At 38.4% G+C, this 20,938-nt stretch overlaps 1 protein-coding gene across 3 annotated transcripts in view; it reads right to left on the bottom strand.

Moving 5' to 3' along the window:
• Positions 1-20,938, bottom strand: part of rbms3 (RNA binding motif, single stranded interacting protein) — a 1,299,340-nt gene that overhangs the window by 458,061 nt on the left and 820,341 nt on the right. For all 3 annotated transcript variants that reach the window (XM_048612311.1, XM_048612319.1, XM_048612327.1), the window contains one exon: positions 14,633-14,802. In XM_048612311.1, coding sequence (XP_048468268.1) covers positions 14,633-14,802 — 170 coding nt within the window. The remainder of the gene's footprint in view (positions 1-14,632; positions 14,803-20,938) is intronic.

The following is a 20,938-nucleotide window of genomic DNA, read 5'->3' as shown; positions in this document are numbered from 1 at the left end:
AATTCTATAATTCTCTGAATACTTAGTTTATTTGAATCTGAGCCCAGGGAGTGGTTTAGAAACTTTGGTGCTGATTTGAATGTAGCGCAATGTTCCGTACACACCGAGCCCACTTCACATTGTGCAGTCTTTTCCTTTAGTGTTGATCAATCAGACCAGTTAAAAGTGGCTGTCTGAAGCACATAATCACTCAATGTGCAGTACTCAGAATTCTTGCCATGATTTCAGACTGAACAGCAGTGTATTATAGGTTTACTATTAATTACAGATACTAATAGGGAAAATGATACAATACCCCAGCAGCAGTAACTAATAACAATGGAACATCAGTAAGTTATTGTATTAGTGATTATTATAGATTCCTGATTTTATCAGTTTTATTACAATGAGTTATCAGTGCAACGTCAACGAGTTAACATCAGATATTTGTGGAATCAAAGTTTGTCCCATCTTTAGCTTCCTCTCTGCAAAGTTAGGTGGCAATGTGAGCTGTGAGGAGGACACAAGAGGCTGCAGAGAATAGTGACAGGTTCAGCAAGTACGCAACATAGTGGCAGGTGCAGTACAATGTGGAGAACTGTGAGATTATTCACTAGAGCAGAATTGAAGGAAGAATTACTTTAAAATATTGATGTTCAGAAAGACTTGGGGTGTACTAAAATAAAGAAACAAAAAGTTAGCATACAGGTGCAGCACTCAAGTAGGAAGGAAATGGCATATTGGCCTTTAGTGCCAAAAGATAGGCACACAAGATTAAGGAAGTCTTGCTATACATGTGGCATGGTGGACCAAACCAGGAATTCTTTCAGCAATTTTGGCCCAGTTTTTACCAAGTCAGGGTGACCTTGGAGACATTTAAAAAGGCATACAAGACCTGGCTGCAGAATTTCCACCTCAATTTCTGTCAGATTCCATATGTGGGAATCCTAAACTCAGCAGTGACAATTGATTTGGCTGCCGAGTAAAAACACATTAAACTTCCATTTCTCAATTTCTCCAACTGCCTCAACCCACAAAGTGGGCAACATATTTTGTGCAGGAGGTGTCAAACTTTGTGAAGGGTAAGTTTCAAGCCTTTTTAAGTATCATAATTTGAAGTAATTTAAATCCCAAGTTCTTTAAAATTTAAAAACAAATCTTCAACTTTCACTTAAAGTAAAAGACATGTATTACTGTAGTGTATTGCTTGACAACAATTTATCTAACAGAAATAAAAAAAATCATTGTTACAATTTAAATAGACTTCGTAACTTGGATTTCCCTGACTGTGTTATTATAGCTGTGGCCACTGTGAATACTTCGCAGAGATTCAAGATCCGGAACCACTTATCTCAGTCAGGGCTGTAGGATAGTAGGGAAACTAACATTTCATGATTGACTTAGTTTAGGAACTATATAGATATTTTGATAGACAGTTTTAAGAGGTTATTCACGCTTTAGCTGTCTTCATTGTTATTAGTTAAATAGATGTTTGCTTGAATTTACTTTGACCATTTATGAGGATTTATGTTTTTTGAATGGTTTTAATGAATGATAGTCTGTTCTCCCATTTGACCTTCCAGCTTCTTCCATGAAAATCCAGCCATTGACCTTTATATTCAAGCAAGGATATACCTGTATTGGACGCTGTCGAATAAAAACTCAACCAATTGGTTCCTGGAGTGAGAAGGAATGCACCTTTTGATGAAATGCTGACTACAATGAGCCTACATTCTCTGGAGTTTAAGAGAATGAGAGATGATCTCATTGAAGTATACAAGATTCTGTTGGGGCTCGAAAGGTACACACTAAGAAGTGGTTTCCCTTGGTTGGGGAAGCGAGAGCCTTGGTGGGACAGGGGCAGGAGAAGATCCTCAGAATAAAGGGTTGATTGTTTAGGATTGGGAAAAGGAAAGATTTCTTTCCTCAGAGAGTTGTGAAACATTTGGATTGCCTCGTTCAGATGATTGAAGATTCTCTACTGTTGAGTATGCTGAAATTTTTGATTTATCTCCAGGAATGAAGGAATATCAGAAGAAAGCATGAAAATCCTGTTGAGGTAAAAGATCTGCCATGATCTTAAGGAAAGGCGGGGCAGTATTAAAGAGCTACATGGTCCATTATGCTCCTACTTCTTGTATAATTCACTCTTCACTTGCAAATTCCCTACCCTCTTCCTGTCCCTCAGTTACTCTCCTTTCATTCTCATTGATCTCTCTTCCTCAACTGTCCACCAATGGCATCCTTTTTTTAAGTAATTTGGAAGTAGAAAAAGAAAAAATAAATTGCATTTGTATAGTGGCTCTTCATGACATTCAGATGTCTCAAAACATATAACAGCCATTCAAGTATAGTTGAAGTGTAACTATTGTAATGTAGGAAACAAGGCAGCCAATCTGCATTCGACAAATCTCCCAAAAAAAAGGCAATGTTATCATGACCAAATAATCTGCTTTTGTGATGCTGAGTGAAGAATCAATCTTGGTCAGGTCATACCTTTTTTTTCTAATAGGTCTACCTGAGAAGACCGAAGGGACTTGGTTTGACATCACATCCAAAAGATGTGCAACATTCCCTCAGTACTTCACAACATTCTGTACCTGAAGGTGACCATGCTGCCAACATGTTTGCTGGTGGAAAATCAGGAGTAAAATTAAAATCCTCAACTTTAATAAAGTAAAAATGCTTCACATTTGGTGAAGTCATGAGATCAAATGTAATAGTCTACGAGTGCATTTCAAACAGCTAATACTCAAATATCCTTTCTCTTTTTGAAAAGGGCTAATAGGATAAGTTGAAACATTCTGTTTGTGATGAAAACCATCTTGGATGTATTCAGGTCCAGCTACTTTCGAACAGTCACTTAGTAAAAAGCTCCATATCATCTTGCTAAATCAAGTCATGATTAGATTTTTTTGTCCCTAATTTCCAAACGTGGATTAAAGACTGATGATTCTACATGATTCTCTGTTATTTTTAATAATACCATCACAAATTTACTCAAAGACTGAAGTTCACACGATGCAAAGTACATCAACTCCCCAGGGCCAAGCAGCATCACAGGCTATTATCTACATGCCCCATGAGTTTCTGCAACAATATCAATGAATAACATTGTGCAAGGTGCTCAGGGTAACACCCTATGTGCTGCCTGCCTCCAGAAACTCAACATGGTCTGTAAAGTGACATTATGCAGCCAATTTTTTCCTTATATTTCTTTTGAAATGCAAAAAGATATTAGCATCTAAAATAATTTAAAATAATCAATTAAAATAATAAAAGTGACTGCATACAAATAAAGGTGTGCACTACAAATGAGCATTGTTCTAATTAGACAACACACTCTTCTGCATGAGATGTGTATCAGTGGCTCAAATTCATCCATTCCTATAATGTTACTTCCACTCGCATGTCTTCAATCCAAAAAGAATCTGCATGTGCAGATTCGGATACAGATTTTTCGGATCTGCAATTAAAAAAATATGGTTTTGCAGTGTTTTCTTAAATGATCAGATTAAAAATGCCTGTTTTTAACAACTCTGCTGTAGAAGTAATTCACAGAAACCATCTCCTTACAAGGTACTTAATAACTATAAATGTGCAGTTTACTTCCACTTGAACACTTAAGTTGAATAAGTAAATAGTAGTGGACATTGTTCAGATGTATTCCTCCCATATTGAATGAAACCACATGACTACTTATCCTACATTGAAAACAAAATTCAAAGTTATCAAAAATGACAAAAAAAGACATGTAAAGGTTCAATAAAGTCACATTGGATAACATTTTATTCTGATAACCAATTTAAAGAAGACAATACACATTTTCAAAGAGTGATGCATCCACTTTAAAAAGACCAATAGACTGTTCACTTTTGTTTTATTCTTGAGATATGGACATCAGGAGCAAGCGAGCATTTGTCACCCATTCATTTCCAGTCATACAAGTGAATGACGTGCTCGACTATTTTAGAAGATACTTAGGAGCCACATACATTGAAGTGAAATTGGAATCACAGGTAGGTCAGACGAAGCGAGGAAATACCCTGAAGGATGTTTGGAAAATCCAACAGCTTCCTGGTCACATTTACTGAAATCAAATTTTTACTTCCAGATGGATTTCTTTATTGGAATTCAAATCTTCAAACTGCTATGATAAGATTTGTAATACCCTACACTACATTAGTAATATCATTACCATTGCATTGCCGTACATATGCTTAGCTCACCTGTGCAGATTAGCTCCATCAAAAACAACAAAATTATCACAAGATTTAAAAAAAAAATGGATTTCAGGACTGAGACAGAACAATGGGAAATGGAAAAGAGGAAGCAACAACATAGCAAAAATCACTTCATTTCAGACTCAACATTTACTAAAAATACAAAAAAAATCACATTCAGAGCATCAGTTTTAGGTCCATAATCTTTCACCAGCAAAATTGCTGATCTCTCTCCAGAGGTGTTCCATTGTTCATGCGTCTACATCTCAGAGTTTCAACAATTTGCTTTCTCTCCTTGTATATAAGTTATCAACTTCCTAACATTTGAAGGCAAATACGTAAAGTGGAAACAAACCATTTGCTCCAATCTCAGCTATTCACCCTCCTTATTTTGCCAAAATTAAGTGCATTGACACTTCAGCGCACATTCACAGTTATGATTGTTGGGACATAGGGCAGAACAGAATGTTAAAAGAAACAAAGATAACAAGGTGTAGAGCTAGAGGAACACAGCAGTCCAAGCAGCATCGGAGGAGCAGGAAAGCTGACGTTTCGGGTCTGGACCCTTCTTCAGAAAAAATCAAGTTTGGTAATGAACAAGGTTCTCATTGTGCTCTTATTTCATTTAAAAAGCTTAAAAGTCAGTAATTAAAAGTATTCATCTGACTCATAGACTGAGGATACACAAATGTTTAAAAGGCAGAGTTTAAAATAAAAACTTGTTGTAATTCAGATTTAATGATGAGATTTCTGGAAAATTCTCAGTACCTGTAAAGAATGATCTTCACAACCCTCAGATTTCTGTGTTCCTTCAATTCTGACTTCATGAGCATCTCCAGTTATCATTGCTCCACCACTGATGACTGTGATTTCAGTTGCTCAGGTCCCAAGCTCTGGAATACCTCCCTACACTTCTTTGCCTCTCTAATTTTTGTTTTCCTCCTTTAAGACACATTTTTATAATCTCCTTGGCAAAGCTTTTGGTCATCTGACCCAGTATCCCCGAATAAGGTGCTGTATAGTATTTTCTTTTATAACAGATCATTGATGACTTTCAGCCAAAGAAACAGAAGTAGGCCATTCAGCCCATCCAGCCATCTCCCACCAGCCAATGGGATTAAGGTTGATCTGATAATCCTTGACTTCACTTTCCTGCCTATCCCCCATAACCCTCAATTCCTACAGATTAAAAATCTGTCTATCTCAGAATTGAATATACTTCATGATTCAGCTTCAATAATTCCACAGATTCACAACCCTCTGAGAGAAGAAATTCCTTCACAACTCTGTCTTAAGAGTGTCACCCCTTATTCTGAGGTTATTCCCTCTGGTCCTAGACTCTCACACAAAGGGAAACAACCTTTCTGCATCTACCCTGTCAAGCTCTCTAAGAATCCTCTATTTTCCAATCAGGTTGCCCCTCATTCTTCTAAACTATAATACAGCCCCAAGCTTCTCAACCTGTCCTCGTATGACAGTCCCTCCATTACTTGGTACAACCTTCTCTGGACTGCCTCCCATTTTATTGTATTAAAGGGGCTGTATGAATTGAAGCTGATGTTATGGTCATCAATTTAATTTTGGGACAGGTTTATTTGGCCAGAAATGAATCACGGCCTGTCTTGGTCCTTTAAATTTGCAATATTAAACTAAGTAAAATAGAGAACAAATGTATGCCAGAAATAAAAACATAAAGCACTGGAAACACTGAGCAGATTAAGGCAGTATCTTTGGATGGAATACATCAATGTTGCAGCCCTTGAACCCGTCCTGATGTCGAGGAATCTATGCAGATGGACTGTGTTTACTGACAATGTCTCCTCCCAGTAGACTGTTGCAGTCCATGAGCATGAAAGCTGAGAATTGTCCCCTAACTGAAATGAATGAGAAACAACTATCTGTTGTGCCTGAATTCATTCCAAGCACAAAATAAATAACCAGAATGCATTAAATTTTAAACTAGTTGTAAGATCTTGGCAAAACACTGCGCAATTATGATTAATGTGTAAATTACTTTGCAATTGGCTCTTCCGGTTACTGTTACATAGGCTGGTCCCTATACAAACACAGTGCACTGAAATCACGCTCTCACAAAACACTTGCAAGACATCACGGGTGGAACTGTGCTTGTACAGATGGAACACGGTAGCCATTTTTGCATTGGGAACATACATTCCTTTACAGATAAACAGCACTCAGAGGGTGTTCCAGGATTTTGACTCAGAGACACTGAAAGAATGGAGATATATTTACAAGTCAGGATGGTGAGTGGCTTGGAAGTGGTGGTGTTCCCATGTACCTGCTGCTCTTGTCCTTCTAGATGGTAATGGTCATGGGTTTGGACGGTGTTGTCTCAGCAGCCTTGATGAATTTCTGAAAATGTTTTCACAAAACTGACTGCAACTGTTACTGTTCTACACTGATGTTGCAGGAAATGAAGGATGAAGAACAAAGTTACACTAAGAAAAAAACAAAGATTTTAAAAGAGAGGCAGATATCAGGCAACAAGGAGTACCGACACAAAACTTCCCAGATGTATTGTACCTCTTTCTTCCGCCTGAGTATATGTTCTGAAGACAGCCTTTCACAAAAATATCTTTTATCTTACAAGATATTCAAAATGTTTGGCACAATGATGTTCTGTCTGCCACTCACTTGATGGAAACTTTACAATGGGTTTCACATTAATGACCAAGTCACAATAAACCCACTATTCCAGTACGCTTTACGATGTGATAGGGATACAACAGTCCTCACTGACCTTCTATACCCCAATACCATCAAATATTTATCTTAAACTGCCATGAAAATATATCTTGACTTTTCACATTGGGTTTTCTTACATCCTTGCTCAAACAATAAGAAAATAGGTGTTGTTACTTATGACCTACTAAGCAGTTTTTATTAAGTGGGCAGTTTCTTCAGTGAGAACAATATAAAGGAAAGTCATTAGAGAATTGTGATAATGATCTTTGACCACTTGTCAAACTGCTGGCAAACCACTTTACCAATGCAAATAATGAAACATTGTGTGATCCTGCAGTGAAATGGGGGCAGAACAGCTGAACAGAAATTCCCAGTATATTCACAATGCCTGGCCTACAGTGAGAGAGCGCTTTAATTTCTTGATATACATTTCCATGTACAATTGCTCTCAATAATCTGGTGCAATAGTATGAGTATGCTGCCATTTCATGGATGATAGAGGGGAAGAGAATAGATGCTTATAATTATAAGCCAAGTTAGAGCATCATTTTGCAGAGGTCATCTGCACGGTCAGTCCTGGTGGTGCTGTGGTAGTGAAACAGCACAATATTTCTTTGTTTTTGCCCTGATATGGAAAGTACCAACACTCTACAGGAGACAATGAAGGCTGGATCCTCAAGTAAGTAATTTTCTGTGAACCTTAAGGAATGTTTCACCCTGGTCCCCCTATTGTGATTGACCATCGCAGCTCCCCCAGTCCCTAAAAAGATCAATAAACCTACAACGTCTGACTCATTTGCCTCCAAATGTCTGATCTCTGATCTGCAACTCTGCCAGTGACATCTCTTGATATGTGACCACATTGCTGATGATGGACCTCAATGCCTATGGCTAACTTATCTCTGCTCTGCTCTCCAAATGTCTTCCTGTGATAGGAAGTCTCTCAATGTGGCTGGGCGCCTGGCTATTAAGCTCATGTAAAACGTGTGAATTAAGTCCTGCCATTACGCCAAAGCCTAGTTTGTGGCCACTAAACCTCCTCACTGTTCCCTTTCCACTTCGCCACTGAAAGAGGAGCCCAAGTTTCTGCCTGTTTCTGGAGTGTCTTCTTTGTGCAAGTCCTGTCATTTCAACAACTAAATAAATAGAGGTATGCTCTTTAGATCTCAGACACATTATATTTGTAAAATATCTGCATTGGACTATTGTACATTATGCAGGCCGTCCATAAGAAAAGAAAATTTGAATCCACTGCTCCTAATGGTTGTCATGAAGCATCATGAGTTTCAATCATTCTATCCAAAGACATGTTTGCTTTCAGTCCCTGCTCCAAAATGCACTAGTGCCATGTTCCTTGAAACTGAATGAAACGAAATTAGAGTGTGAATAATTCACCTCTTTACTCTTCAAAACCTATCCATGGACACAAGCCACAAATCTAATAGAATGCTCTTGACTTGCTTGGATGAATGCAGCTCTAATAATACAAGAAGCTCGACACTGTCCAGGCTAAGCAACTCGCTGTGTCAGCACCCCATCCATTAACTTTAAAGTTCACTCCTACCGGTGCCATTGCCCACTTAATATATCACCTGTTGAGGGGCTTGCTAAGTGGATCACAGATATGCCATGGTTTGGTGATAATACAACCTAAAGTCCATCACTCAAGCATGAATAGGTCAAGACTGTCAGGGAACAAAAGGAACCAATGTCCTGTTGAGCATTCCAAATTAACACACCATCATGACATGGAACTATATCGCCGCTTCTTCACTGCCACTGTGTCAAAATCCTGAAATTCCAGAATTCTGGGAGTACATAGATGACCAGATGTATTGCAGTGGTGCAAGGCCTTCTCAAACAGGCTTGGGAAACAAATTCTGACCTATTCAGCAATGTTCACTGCTTATCAAAGTTTAAAATACATGATACAATGGGCCACGTTTCATCAGGTAACACATATCTCCAAAAGTTACAAATATTCCATTTTTTCTTCAACCTATAGTGGGTCAGAAACCAATGACTCCTATTTGAAATAATGCACTCACATCAACAATGTTTTGCTGATGGTCATAAAGATTTTAGCCATTTCATCCGTGAATCAATAGGAACATCTCACAGATTGTAAATTAGTCACATGGTTTACTGTTGATCATTCCCCTGGCCTTGGATTGTCATAGTTTGTTAAAACATTCAAACAATGAATCAAAAATTGATTGTTCCTTATAAGTTGCTCGGAAAAATGGACATTTGACCACTTCCAGTAGCACAATGCTCAATACATTCCTCAACCTCATGATGTGGTGCCAAGAGAAGGAACAATTAATCAATTATTTCTTTAGTGAGGCTCAGCTTTCTTACAGATTAAATCTGGAGGGTTTAAAGTAAATCCAGTAGTTACACGGATAAGCAGTGGATTCTCATAGATTCCTCTTCTCCATTCTCCCACAGTTGTGTTAGAAAGGGAATTCCAGGATTTTGACTCAGTGAAACTAAATGAATGGCAATATATTTCCATGTCAGGATGATGTATAGCTTGGAAGGCTATTTGCAGGTGATGGTGTCTCCATGTATCTGCTCATATACCTCAATATATCACCTGTTGAGGGGCTTGCTAAGTGGATCACAGATATGCCATGGTTTGGTGATAATACAACCTAAAGTCCATCACTCAAGCATGAACAGGTCAAGACTGTCAGGGAACAAAAGGAACCAATGTCCTGTTGAGCATTCCAAATTAACATTGGATTTTGCAAGCCAATCCTTTAGGACCTGCATCTAATTTAGAAATAAATCCATTTAACTACAGACTGTGGAACTGAATCAGACCTGCTTATATCCTGGTTCTGACACTCACCCTAATTCCAGTCCTGGCCCTGAAATGAATATGCAGGTTCCATTCCCAAAACTTCAACATCCAGAGAAATAACCATCACTGACCCCACTGGCACTGTGCAATTAAAAATATCATTTTATTTTTCATTTGTCTTGTGCACTGCTAGAGGTCGGTTACAAATACCTCAATTTGTAAAAAGGTTTTAAAATATCTTTGCTACGTTAAACTTGTCTTCTTTAATACATGACAGCCATTATCTTTTCATGTTGAAATGCCAGAGTTGGCTTACAAAAATAATGATGAAAACTGGCAGTGTGACATCTCTTCAAAAACTGCAAATAATATGCTAGAATTGGTTGCTCTCTCCTTCTCATGCCTCAACGTGAACTTTAGCCTCCAAATTATAAGTGAGATCATTTTGACTGAACAGCCAAAATAAGTAGGAGAAAATTGCTGTGGAAGGGTGCAGACCAAGCTATCAATAGACAGATGCCACTAATTGATAACGTAAATCCACATTTTCTCATGTAGGCTGCTGTTGGCATGCAATGCTGGAAACATATTCAACAGTAACTTACATAAGGGAATTATAGACATATACATGTAAAGAAATATTGTGCAGGGCTGTCATGAAAAACATTGAGTTGTTTTACAAAGTGAAGGAATACAAAACCTATATTGGCTCAGAGCATTGTTCTTTGCAATGAACTAGGTCTATAAGCCACAGTTTTGATATGCTCACACCAAGGTATGTAAAACAGAACTGCCTCTAACTGTGAATTGGACCACGTAGCAGTGATCTCCAACAGACAGAATATTCCTGTCCTTTACCATTCGTTGCAATAGAAAGGACCTGGCAATAAGGTAGAAATAAATCATAATTTGAAGAAAGCTAAACCCCGCATTTGGATTGAAAAGCATATGAAAACACAGAACCTAAATCTGAATTCAGATTTAGCTGCTTATTTGGAAACCTATTTCAGAGATAGGGAGCAGCCCGGTGCTGGCTTTCTGTGTTGTTCCAGACTACAGGAGAGTTAAAAAGCTTTGACAAGTTTATTTTGATTCAGTGGCACAAAGAAAGGCAACTTAATCTGCAACAATCTTTCAAAAATTTGGCAGCTTTGTGTTAGTTTTCATGTAACCTGAATTATCACAGAGAAAAAGCAGTAAGATCTTAACTCTCAAAAGTGTTTGTACATTCATTTAAATGGTTTGTTATTCCACATAATGTATGTCGCTGTAAAAGAAAACAGCTACTCTGACGACTGTAATTTTCTATTGAAAAGTCTCACTGCAGCCTCTTTGAACTTAAAACACATATGACTTCAAAGGCAATGTAGGAAATTAAATGAAGAAAGATGGAAACTTGTCATCTGAAAACATGACACACTGAACAACTGCTTTCTCTCCTATGCTATTTTTAAAAAAGTATATATGCAGTTTTGTATGTGAAAATATTACCAGCCTTTCTGCTTTTTTAATTAATATATGTATACATACCATTAGTTTCTATTTATATTCAGTTATCAAAATATAACTTGATAAGTAGCATAGTGAGGAAAGCTTGGATAAATGCTTAAGGTCCAATTTTTCAAAAGAAATGGTGTCACTGTTTAACTTCCAGCACGTTGTGGCTGAAATTCATGTTTGGAGAGCAAATTAACTTTTTTCAGTACTAGGATACCAAGTACAATATGATTGGACTGACTAAATTAAAATTAAACTTTTTTAAAAAAATAAACAAAATGACTACTTGGATCAATTGGCAGCATTTTCACCTCTGAAGTCAAAAAGGTGCAATTCAATTCCTACTCTGGGAATACTGAAGTACTGCTGCATTCAACAGAGGTGTCGTTCTTTTGATGACACAACTAAAGACCCAAGACCCATTGACCTGTTCTAAGTGAGTGTCAAATTTCAGAATGCAGTATCTGACGGATGGCAGGGAATTCAGGTAATAATTTTACCAGGTCATCTGTTTGTTTTTGCAGTTTTGGGGCAGTTACTGCACTTTAAGGTGATGTATGTGAAATCCTTTCGGTTATTTCTATGAGACATGATAAGGCGGTAAGTCATTCTTCCTGTTAGGCATGTGCACAATATTGATTCTTCGTTGGTTTTCTCTCCTGAACTGATAAGTGGTTCAATGTATTTGTGTCCCACAAAATGCAGACTGCATCAACATGTCATTTAATCTCAGGGACAAATCACAAATGTCTATCTGTGTCTAAAATCCAGACATACAATTCCCAGCAGCGGTCTCTAGTCCAGAATCCTAAATCACTTTGACTTGACTAACTAAGAAGTATGGAGGCCAATATAGAGGTGTGACTCAATCATCATACTGTTTATATGGTAGACTGATCATTCAAACCTGAAAGCTTTCTTGTGTGTACATCAGTTTCTAATAGATAAATTCAAAAATCAACCAGCAACACAGACACGACTTACATTTATCTCCAATTTATTTATTCAAACACATTGCATATCTCGGTCTTCCTCTCTTTCTCTCTTTTCCCAAAGGTGCTAACTGTTACTGAGATGTAATATATGGGTACAATCACCCATTGGTACATCATCCATCTGTGTTTCTCCCAGTATCAGCCAAGAAAGTGATCACCAGTAGATTATCCATCTAAAATGACATTACATCCAAGTCAGATCCTGTGTCACTCAACATCCTCAAATGATTAGCGCTGCAGGCAACTATTCTTAATTTTCTTCCTCCCTAGGTCAAAGGAAATCAAAGAAAATTGCAGACTGCACGACAATCCTAGGTGCCAACTCAACACTCACAGGGAACGCACTTAAAATTCTGAAAGAATTGAACTCATATAAAAAAATGGAGCTTATTTAGTATTACGAAGTAGGTCCTGATTAGTTCAACCATATAATACTGGCAACTTCATCATTCATCGAGCGGGCAGTTTGGCATACAAATGTTTAAATGGAAATTACAATAATTACCTGTGTGGCATACTTCATTTGAATGTTAATTCTTTGTATTAGACAAAAATGCATGCAATTTAAACTGGTCACATTACAGAGGACTTATGTCAAAGCTGAATCCAGACAAACAGCCAGCAGCATGACACTGGAAATTCCCCATTTCGATTTTTTAGGCTGCACCTAGATATTTAAATCATGTGCTGTATGCCAGAGATTCCATCTGCAAATGAGCTCCTGCTCCTTACAAATGGCAAAATTGTTCAGTAAATTGCAAGAAATCCTCATTTCTGCATTGTATCACTTCATATAATCCTTTTATGATGTAGTGTTAAGTGGGAGAGTAAACACGCTACTTACATTATGACTTTTGAAAAATACTTTTTTTTAAAAAACTTGAACTAACATTAAATAACAGATAATAATACCAACTTATAAGGCCTTAGAAGTTTTTCCACTGTATGTTTTATCTTGGGTACAATAACAATAACAACATGATATGACACTTCTAATGACAAGGACTTGGAATCTCCTGGGACATGTTCCTGCTCCACTGCCATAACTGAACCCGAAATTGGTGCAAACTCCTATCACATAGAAAGTCCTTTATGGTCAATATTAAACCTGGATATGGTAACTCCTAAATGAGAGTATTTGCTATAACATGCCAAACTGCAAACTAATCACACCCAAGTGAGTGAGGATGTAAGATGTACTTTGTGAACAGGACACAGGCAGCCTGGCATATAACTCTTGTAAAAGTGGTTAAAAAACTGTTGAGAGGTATGTAATAGCATCTTTGGATAGGAAAAAAAGGAGGGTTCTGCCCCTACCAACTCTATTATTAATTTAGTCCCCTCCCTCTCTCCCTGCATTTCTTCACTTTTGTTGTCATTGCACTGCCATAATGGGAGTGGAGATAAAGAAAATTTTAAAAATGTAATGAGTAATTTGGTAGTGGTATAAAAACACAGGCAGAACTGTGTAAAAGCATCCCCAGATAGAGGAAAAAAAGAGAAGGGATGGATCCTGGGAGGTGGGGCGGCTCTTGTGGTGCACTTTTAGTGTATCTATCAATGGACAAGGAGGCCAGGATTCAAGGCCTACCAGCTCCAAAGCTATGTCAGAACATATTGGAACTAGCCGAGTAAGGAGTTCAGGTCTTCCCCGTTCAAGTCCATTTTAATTTATTCCCCTCCCTCACTTCCTACCTTCCCCTATTTTCATTATTGGCAATCATTTTTTACATTGTTAATTGATTAACCGGTGACACGGGTGATTTGGTGGATGTTTATTAAAAAAGACGAGTGGGGTTCTCACCTGGACTATGGCGAGATGTGTGGCAGAACCAGACAATGAGTGTAGTGAGGCCTATCTCAACGTCGAGATCAGCTTCCTCTGTTTTTTATCCTTTTCACAAAACATTCTCGATATTCTAGTACCTAGGGAGCAGTGACATTCCAACTGATGGGCATGAAGACTTGTTAAATGTCCTTGCTCAAAAACGAACTGGCTTCCAGCACTGCCAGTGGGCAGAGTCTGTGCATCTGTTAAATGGTTAAACTAATGAACTGGTGAATTTGTCTTTAAAATAAATCCAAACAGCAGCGTTATTGGGAACTGGCTTCGACATAGGGAATGTGTGCAAAAAGGAAAGATTGAAACTGGCATTTATGCTCGACTATAGTTTTATAATAGAAGCCTCGTAAATCTCTGGAAGTCTTTCCTGGCCTAATTCAACACATAGATACCAGTCTTCAGGTGAGAATGGTAGGAAAATAAAATAACCTTTCCACTTTGCGACACAACATTGCCTTTATGAGGTTGACCAAAAGTGAAAGTGTCACCTATGCTTTCTCGGGATGAAGAGGACAAGCTCTTCAAAGAATGAATGGACATGCTCTTAAGAAGAATAATGGAAATAAACAGAGCAACTTACGGTTGGCAGAGCTTGATGAGATCCTGGTCGGTGGTGCCTGGTGGCAGACCCCTGATGTACAGATTGGTCTTACTCAGCTGCTCACCACCGCTGTTGTTGCTGCTGTTGTTGCTGCTGTTTGTGCTCGGACTGGGAGGAGCCATAGGGTGAGGAGCTGGTGCATAGGATTGCTGAAGTGGATGACAAAAATACAAAATACATGAGAAATACTCGTACTAATCTTTGCAAGAATATCTATCTTACTTCTCATTTAACCCCTTGTTGCAAGCCCTGGTTAACTCTCTTTGGAACACATACTTCAAATCTTATGCTTTATATCTTTTTAAAAAGTGAACTCCTACTGGCAGATGCACCTAACGGAACTTGCACTCTAGGAGGAGATTTTAAAGAGTATTCTATTAAATATTTAGCTGTCACAAAATGTATAGCTTGTTTCATTCAGGTGTAGCTGAAGAAATGTACTTGCATATTCAAGCTTGTTTTTTGATTTAGAATATCTGCTTTTCCACAAGAAAATACTTGTATTCTGCATAGCATCAGCATCACTTCCCAGGTCCAGTGCAGACTGGATAAATGCACAATTAAGTTCTGTCTACTCTTCAGTTACAATGCCAGAACCCCAAGAGATTAGTGATAGTTCCAATTTGCAGCATATTTCCCTTCGCATAGCGTCTCTGATTAAAGTTGGCAATTTAATATCAATTAGTGCTGAAAGATGGGATTATCCTGCTGTCCATGTGGGCATTTTAGCATAGAGTCAAAATAACTCAAGCTTGTCTGACAGGACACTTGTGTCTCACCATTAAGCTTGGAAATCAGATCCCCAATTTAACTGCTGGATACGAGATCACAATAATGCCTGGTTTCCAAAAAAAAAATGGATTTATATTAAAATATGACTGCTTGAAGTTTACTTCACTCAACTTAACAGAAAGGCAGATATTTCAAAATTGTGTCCTTTCAATGTCTTTCTTTTCCTCCATTGTTCTTCCACTTGACAATTCACATCATTAAACTGGAATTTGTATTAAGTGTAGTATAATACATTACAGAAGGTAAATAAAGAAGTGCATAGTAGTCTCCTATCTATTAATGTGATAAAATCAGACTGCTATATCTGTATCAGCATTTTTGTGGCACAAAAGTACAAATCAATGTGCAAACCTTACAGAAAAACACTTAAAGAATTGTAATTCAACTTCCAATAATCAAGTATCACATTTATTGATCTACACTGCCACCCCACAAACAGATAAAAGTAATACCACTTTAAATTGCACAGCATAGCTTGTTTCAAAACAGGCCCCAAGGCTCAGTTTCAATCAGCATTCAGCAGTCTTAAGTCTGGAGGTACATCGACAGTGTCTTGATTAGAATGAAATAAGACTTGAAAATATTCAAGCTCTTCTCATATCGAAAAGTAACAGAGACAACTGAAGACAAATTTGACTCAATTGTGACCAAAGAATGCAAACTTAGGCCCATTGTAAAACTGTTCTGTGCTTTGTGCCTTAGACATAAATTCAGCTGTCATCAGAACAAGCAATGAGATAGCTCCCATGGTCTTGCATCTAGTAGCTTTCGCATAAGCAGGTGGGATTTTCCATCACCGTGAGTCTAACTTTGAACAAAATGAAATATTGGCCCTTTAAGTAGCTAGAGGGAAAGAAGAACCTAATTCACCCATTTTGCAGCTGTGTCACATTCGTCAAACAACATACTATCTATCAAGAAACCACGCCAACACTGAAAGCTGGAATTGCCGGTACTTTGATTACGATCCAACATATTCAAAATCTCTGCCTCTGGAAGGTTGGCTGAAGAATATTTGCTTTCATTGGAGCTTCCAACCAGTAATTAACTTACATTCTTGAAATTCATCACTTCACAGGTAATTTTTGATATGAATCATTTCTTTAGATGAGAAAATATTACAAAATTGTCAATAGCAGGTCTTAAATTGACATCAACAACAAAGTCAGAGCCACAAAGATTTTTCAACCAAGATAGCAATATCTTTACCTTTTTTAAAGCTGCTTTGTAATTATGTTTGCCACATTATCAGACAGGCAATGACAGGTACATTAAATTAAACATCATGGGCCAAATTCTCCTTTGCTATAATTGGATCATAAATTGGGTGGTACATTCGTGGAAGTTAGGGCTGGGAGGCCTACTGTGATATCTTCTGCCTGGCCTACATTTTATGCTTTCTAGTGTCGTAGAGAAGGACATCCCTTTACATTCCTACTGTGCATAATTGATCGTATCAAGTCAGCAACTTGTCGCATTGCTTGCCTTCTACCACTACTGCTATTCACCACAGGGGTTTTCAAAAAGGTGATGGCCACTGTTCCTGTCATAGAAGGGAGATGACTGACAATGGCTCTCTTGGACCCAACACTTTTCTCTCTCCAAGGCTGTGAAAGCAAACTCCAACTCTATCCTTATGCTGCCATTTTCTGCCGGGAGAGCCAGCTGCAGAGCTGTGTCACCTCTTATCAGGAAGGTTTGCCCAGTTAACTGCCATTCCGGCAGATTATTGGCCAGCAGTGGGCATTCACTGGGACCTGACAAGGTTGGAACCCATGTGCCAAGAGCTGCTGGTCAAGCAACGTGTCTATAGCAAGCAGCAAAACCACGGCACTGAACAAATACACAAGGTCTTTATGAGGAGAGGCCCAGGCAGGAGAGGGCATTGTAGGATGAGGGCAAAGGGAGCTGGCAACATTGACAGAAGTGTGACTTTTAGTATTCACCCTGCTGCCCTTGTTACCTTCCCAATGCCATTTCCTTCCATTAGGAACAGAGTGCATTTCAATGAGAGACTCCAACTCTCAAGATCCCACGGGTGTTTTTTCCAAACAATGCTGCCTGCCTGGCAAGCACCAGTTCCATTGGGTTAATACCACCAATGGAGGAATGAGCCCTTTACGCGGTCATTAATTTACAAATTAAGGGCCTCAAATGCTGGGAAAACCATCGATGGATCTCCCACTCCACATTAAATCGAGGTGAAAGTAGGAAATTGGTGTCATGCCTCGACCAACCTCCTGTCAAGCTCAATGCCCTCCTATCACCAAACTCACTGTGGCAGCGGGCATTAATTAGCCTCTGGGTCAAGTTTCTTCTTCTTCAAGACAGGAAATTTCACAATGTTGAAACAACATTAGTAAGCATAAGAGCTCATGACCAGGAAAGCTACACAGTACAGAAACAGTCCATTCAACTTAGCTGTGTAGTCATTTTTAATCAGCCTGTTTAGGCATGTTATAACACACCTTTGGAGGTGGTGGGACTTGAACCAGGATCTCCTCGTCCTGCAGTAGGGACATTAATACAATGCCAAAAGTTCTCATAACCCAACTGGTGTATACTTGTGTTTATATTTTGAATGAGCTGCCTTCTACTATGGTCATGTGACAGGATCACAAAATTGTTAAACTGCAGAAGGAGACTATTCATCCTATCGTATCTGCAGCAGCTCTTTGAATGAGCGTCATAACTTAATGCCACTCTCCCACCTTTTTCCCATACCCCTGCAAATTGGATAATTATTCAGATAGAAACAATGATTTGTTACATGGCTCCATATCACCTACCTCCACCCACTCTTCCATGCAGGGCACTCCAGACCCTAACTACTCTCTGTGTGGAAGGTTTCTTCTCACGCTGCATTTGGTTCTTTTGCAAATCACTTTAAATGTGCTTTCTAATTCTCGATCCTTTTACATGGTTTCTCTCTACCTGCTCTGTGCCGACCCTTCACGATTTAAATGGAACTGGAATCAGTAGGCTCTTTTATGAGGAAAAGTTGAATAGGCAAGGCTTGTATTCACTGGAGTTTAAAAGAGTAACAGGTGATTTTACTCAAATATAAGATCCAGAGTGGTCTTGATAAAGGGGGTGTGGAGAGGATGCTTCCTCTTATGGGAGAATCTAGAACTAGGGGTCACAGTTCATAAATAAGAATCCATTTAAGAAAGAAACAAGGTGGATTTCTTTTTCACAAGAGGATCATGAGTCTCTGGAATGACGTTCATCAAAAGACAGTGGAAGCAAAGACCTTGAATATTTTTAATGCAGAAATCGATAGCTTCTCAATAAGCAAAGAGGTGAAAAGTCATTGGGGTAAGCAGAAGCATGGAATAATCAGATCAGGCACGAACTTATTGGATGGCTGAGCAGTTCAAGAGATGGACTGGCCTTCTCCTATTCTTATTTTTTTTTCTAAATTCATGTCATATTCTACTACCATTTTGCCCCTCAAGTGTCTATCTAGATCTCCTTAAATATATCAATGCCCATCAATTGTCTGTTGGAGTTCTTGGTCACTGCCTTACTTTATGGCCCTGGCTGTGGTCACCCCACAGCTCTCTACATTGACTGTGTCAAACACCTCCATAATTTTAAAGACTTCTATTAGATCACCAATCTGACTTCTCTTCTACTGCAAAACCCTCACAAGCTATTACATCTTCTTCCAAAAATGTATTCCCTCAGTTTTGCTAAAATTTTCAATTGTTTCGCACATTGCACAATGCTGCTATTCCTATTTCTACTGTGGAGATGATAACTGTCCATGGTACACCACAAATACTCTAACCCTAATTCTCTACAGGTTCAGTATAATTTCCCTGTTTTTCAAGTCTATCCCTCTGCACATGGAGGTGGGGAGGGAGGGAGGGAGTGAATTCCTAGATTCCTTTGCTCCCCTATTCTATTTGGACTTATTTGTCATACACTGTGTGATTGGTTATTCTTCCTATAAAAATATACATTTCACGTTTAAGTACATCGAAGTTCATATTTACAATCACACACTGATTCCACAAATTTATTAATGTCATCTTGTATATTCTCGTTGTCTTCCTCAGTAATAACTATGCCACCATCCCAACACCAACACCTCACCTCCAAACCCCATTTGACATTGAGTACAATTTCCACATGCATCTACACATTCACAAATCAAAACTAAGCTGAGTGCACAACAGAACCATGGTGTCAGACAAAAATCCAATGAAATAACCCTCAACACTTGGAAACACATATTTACATGCAGCATCATGGATGACTACGCCAAACACAACTTCTAATACTCTAACACAACAATATTATTTTTAAGTTTAATATCCTTTATAAGTAACAATATTCAGTATACCCAATATTTTTCAATTGTACTTCAACATTTCTATGGCCAATGAAGTGCTATTAGCAACATGATAATTTAAAAGTTATGGAAAGCAACACCTTAAGATCAGGAGGAGGAACAAAACCTGACCAATGATTGCAGAGACTTACATAAGAGAGAAAATGCTGTCGTACAATGCTAATGAAAAGCTGAGGCAGTAGTTGTGTAATGTATGCATTACTGGGTGAGATATTAATTCCAAATACCTCATAAATATTATTGTTCTCTATTGAACTACACAATATTCTACCTCTGGTTTAACAGACGACATTTTAAAACAATAGTACTAAACATTGGGCCGTTCCAGACTTTGTGACAGAACGGCAGAACTTGTGAAGATGCAGTGAAAACATTCTGAGCTGCTGCAAAGACAAAGTGAATACAACGAGAATCAGTAGAAGGGTGGCGTATAATAAAAGAATTACGCAGTCCCGGTTCAAAGTCAATACTCTTATGTGTGTGGATTTTGAATTAGAAAGGAAATTTAAAGCACAAACAGCTGCAAATATTTTATATTGCAAGAAGAGTGAGTGAAGATGCTGCCAGGCCTGCTGAGTTTCTCCAGCAATTTCTATTCAGTGCAGAGTTGGCTTGTTTTCGTCAAGGGGTGTGACTTTTTGGTTTGAGTTGGACAGTATTTTAGGAGGCAAGAGCTTGTGTGTTCAAATCCCAGACTCGTCCTCATGTGTTTTCACCTGTTTAAGGGTTTTGTGGTAGTGTTCCTATCTCTGGGCCAGCAAGTCCAGGTTCAAGTCCCCTACGCTAGGGTGGTGTTTCGGAGCATGTTAGAACATGTTGATTAAAAGTTTTACAAAAGTAGTGTGGAGGATCTTGTGGTGCATTAGTTATGTCTCTATCACTGGTCCTGAATGCCTGGTTTCAAGTCTCACCCCTGGATGTGACAGACAAAGACATGTGCCATAACACGTCAAACAGTTTGATACTTTTTTTAAAAGCAGGAATGTTGTTGGAACTGTACAAATACGCAAGGTGGGTTAGGATGGAATCAAAATTGACGTCAGCTTTTTTGCTCTTGAAGATGCTGAATTCTTGTTGGCATTTTCAGTTTTTATTCACACTCTGTTACCTCACTCAAACCTTGGCTATTTTAC

The sequence above is a fragment of the Rhincodon typus genome, chromosome 2, assembly GCF_021869965.1.
Source record: "Rhincodon typus isolate 14 chromosome 2, sRhiTyp1.1, whole genome shotgun sequence".
NCBI lineage: Eukaryota > Metazoa > Chordata > Chondrichthyes > Orectolobiformes > Rhincodontidae > Rhincodon > Rhincodon typus.
Note: the sequence above shows the minus strand (reverse complement) of the source record. Positions and strands in the feature narration are given on the sequence as shown.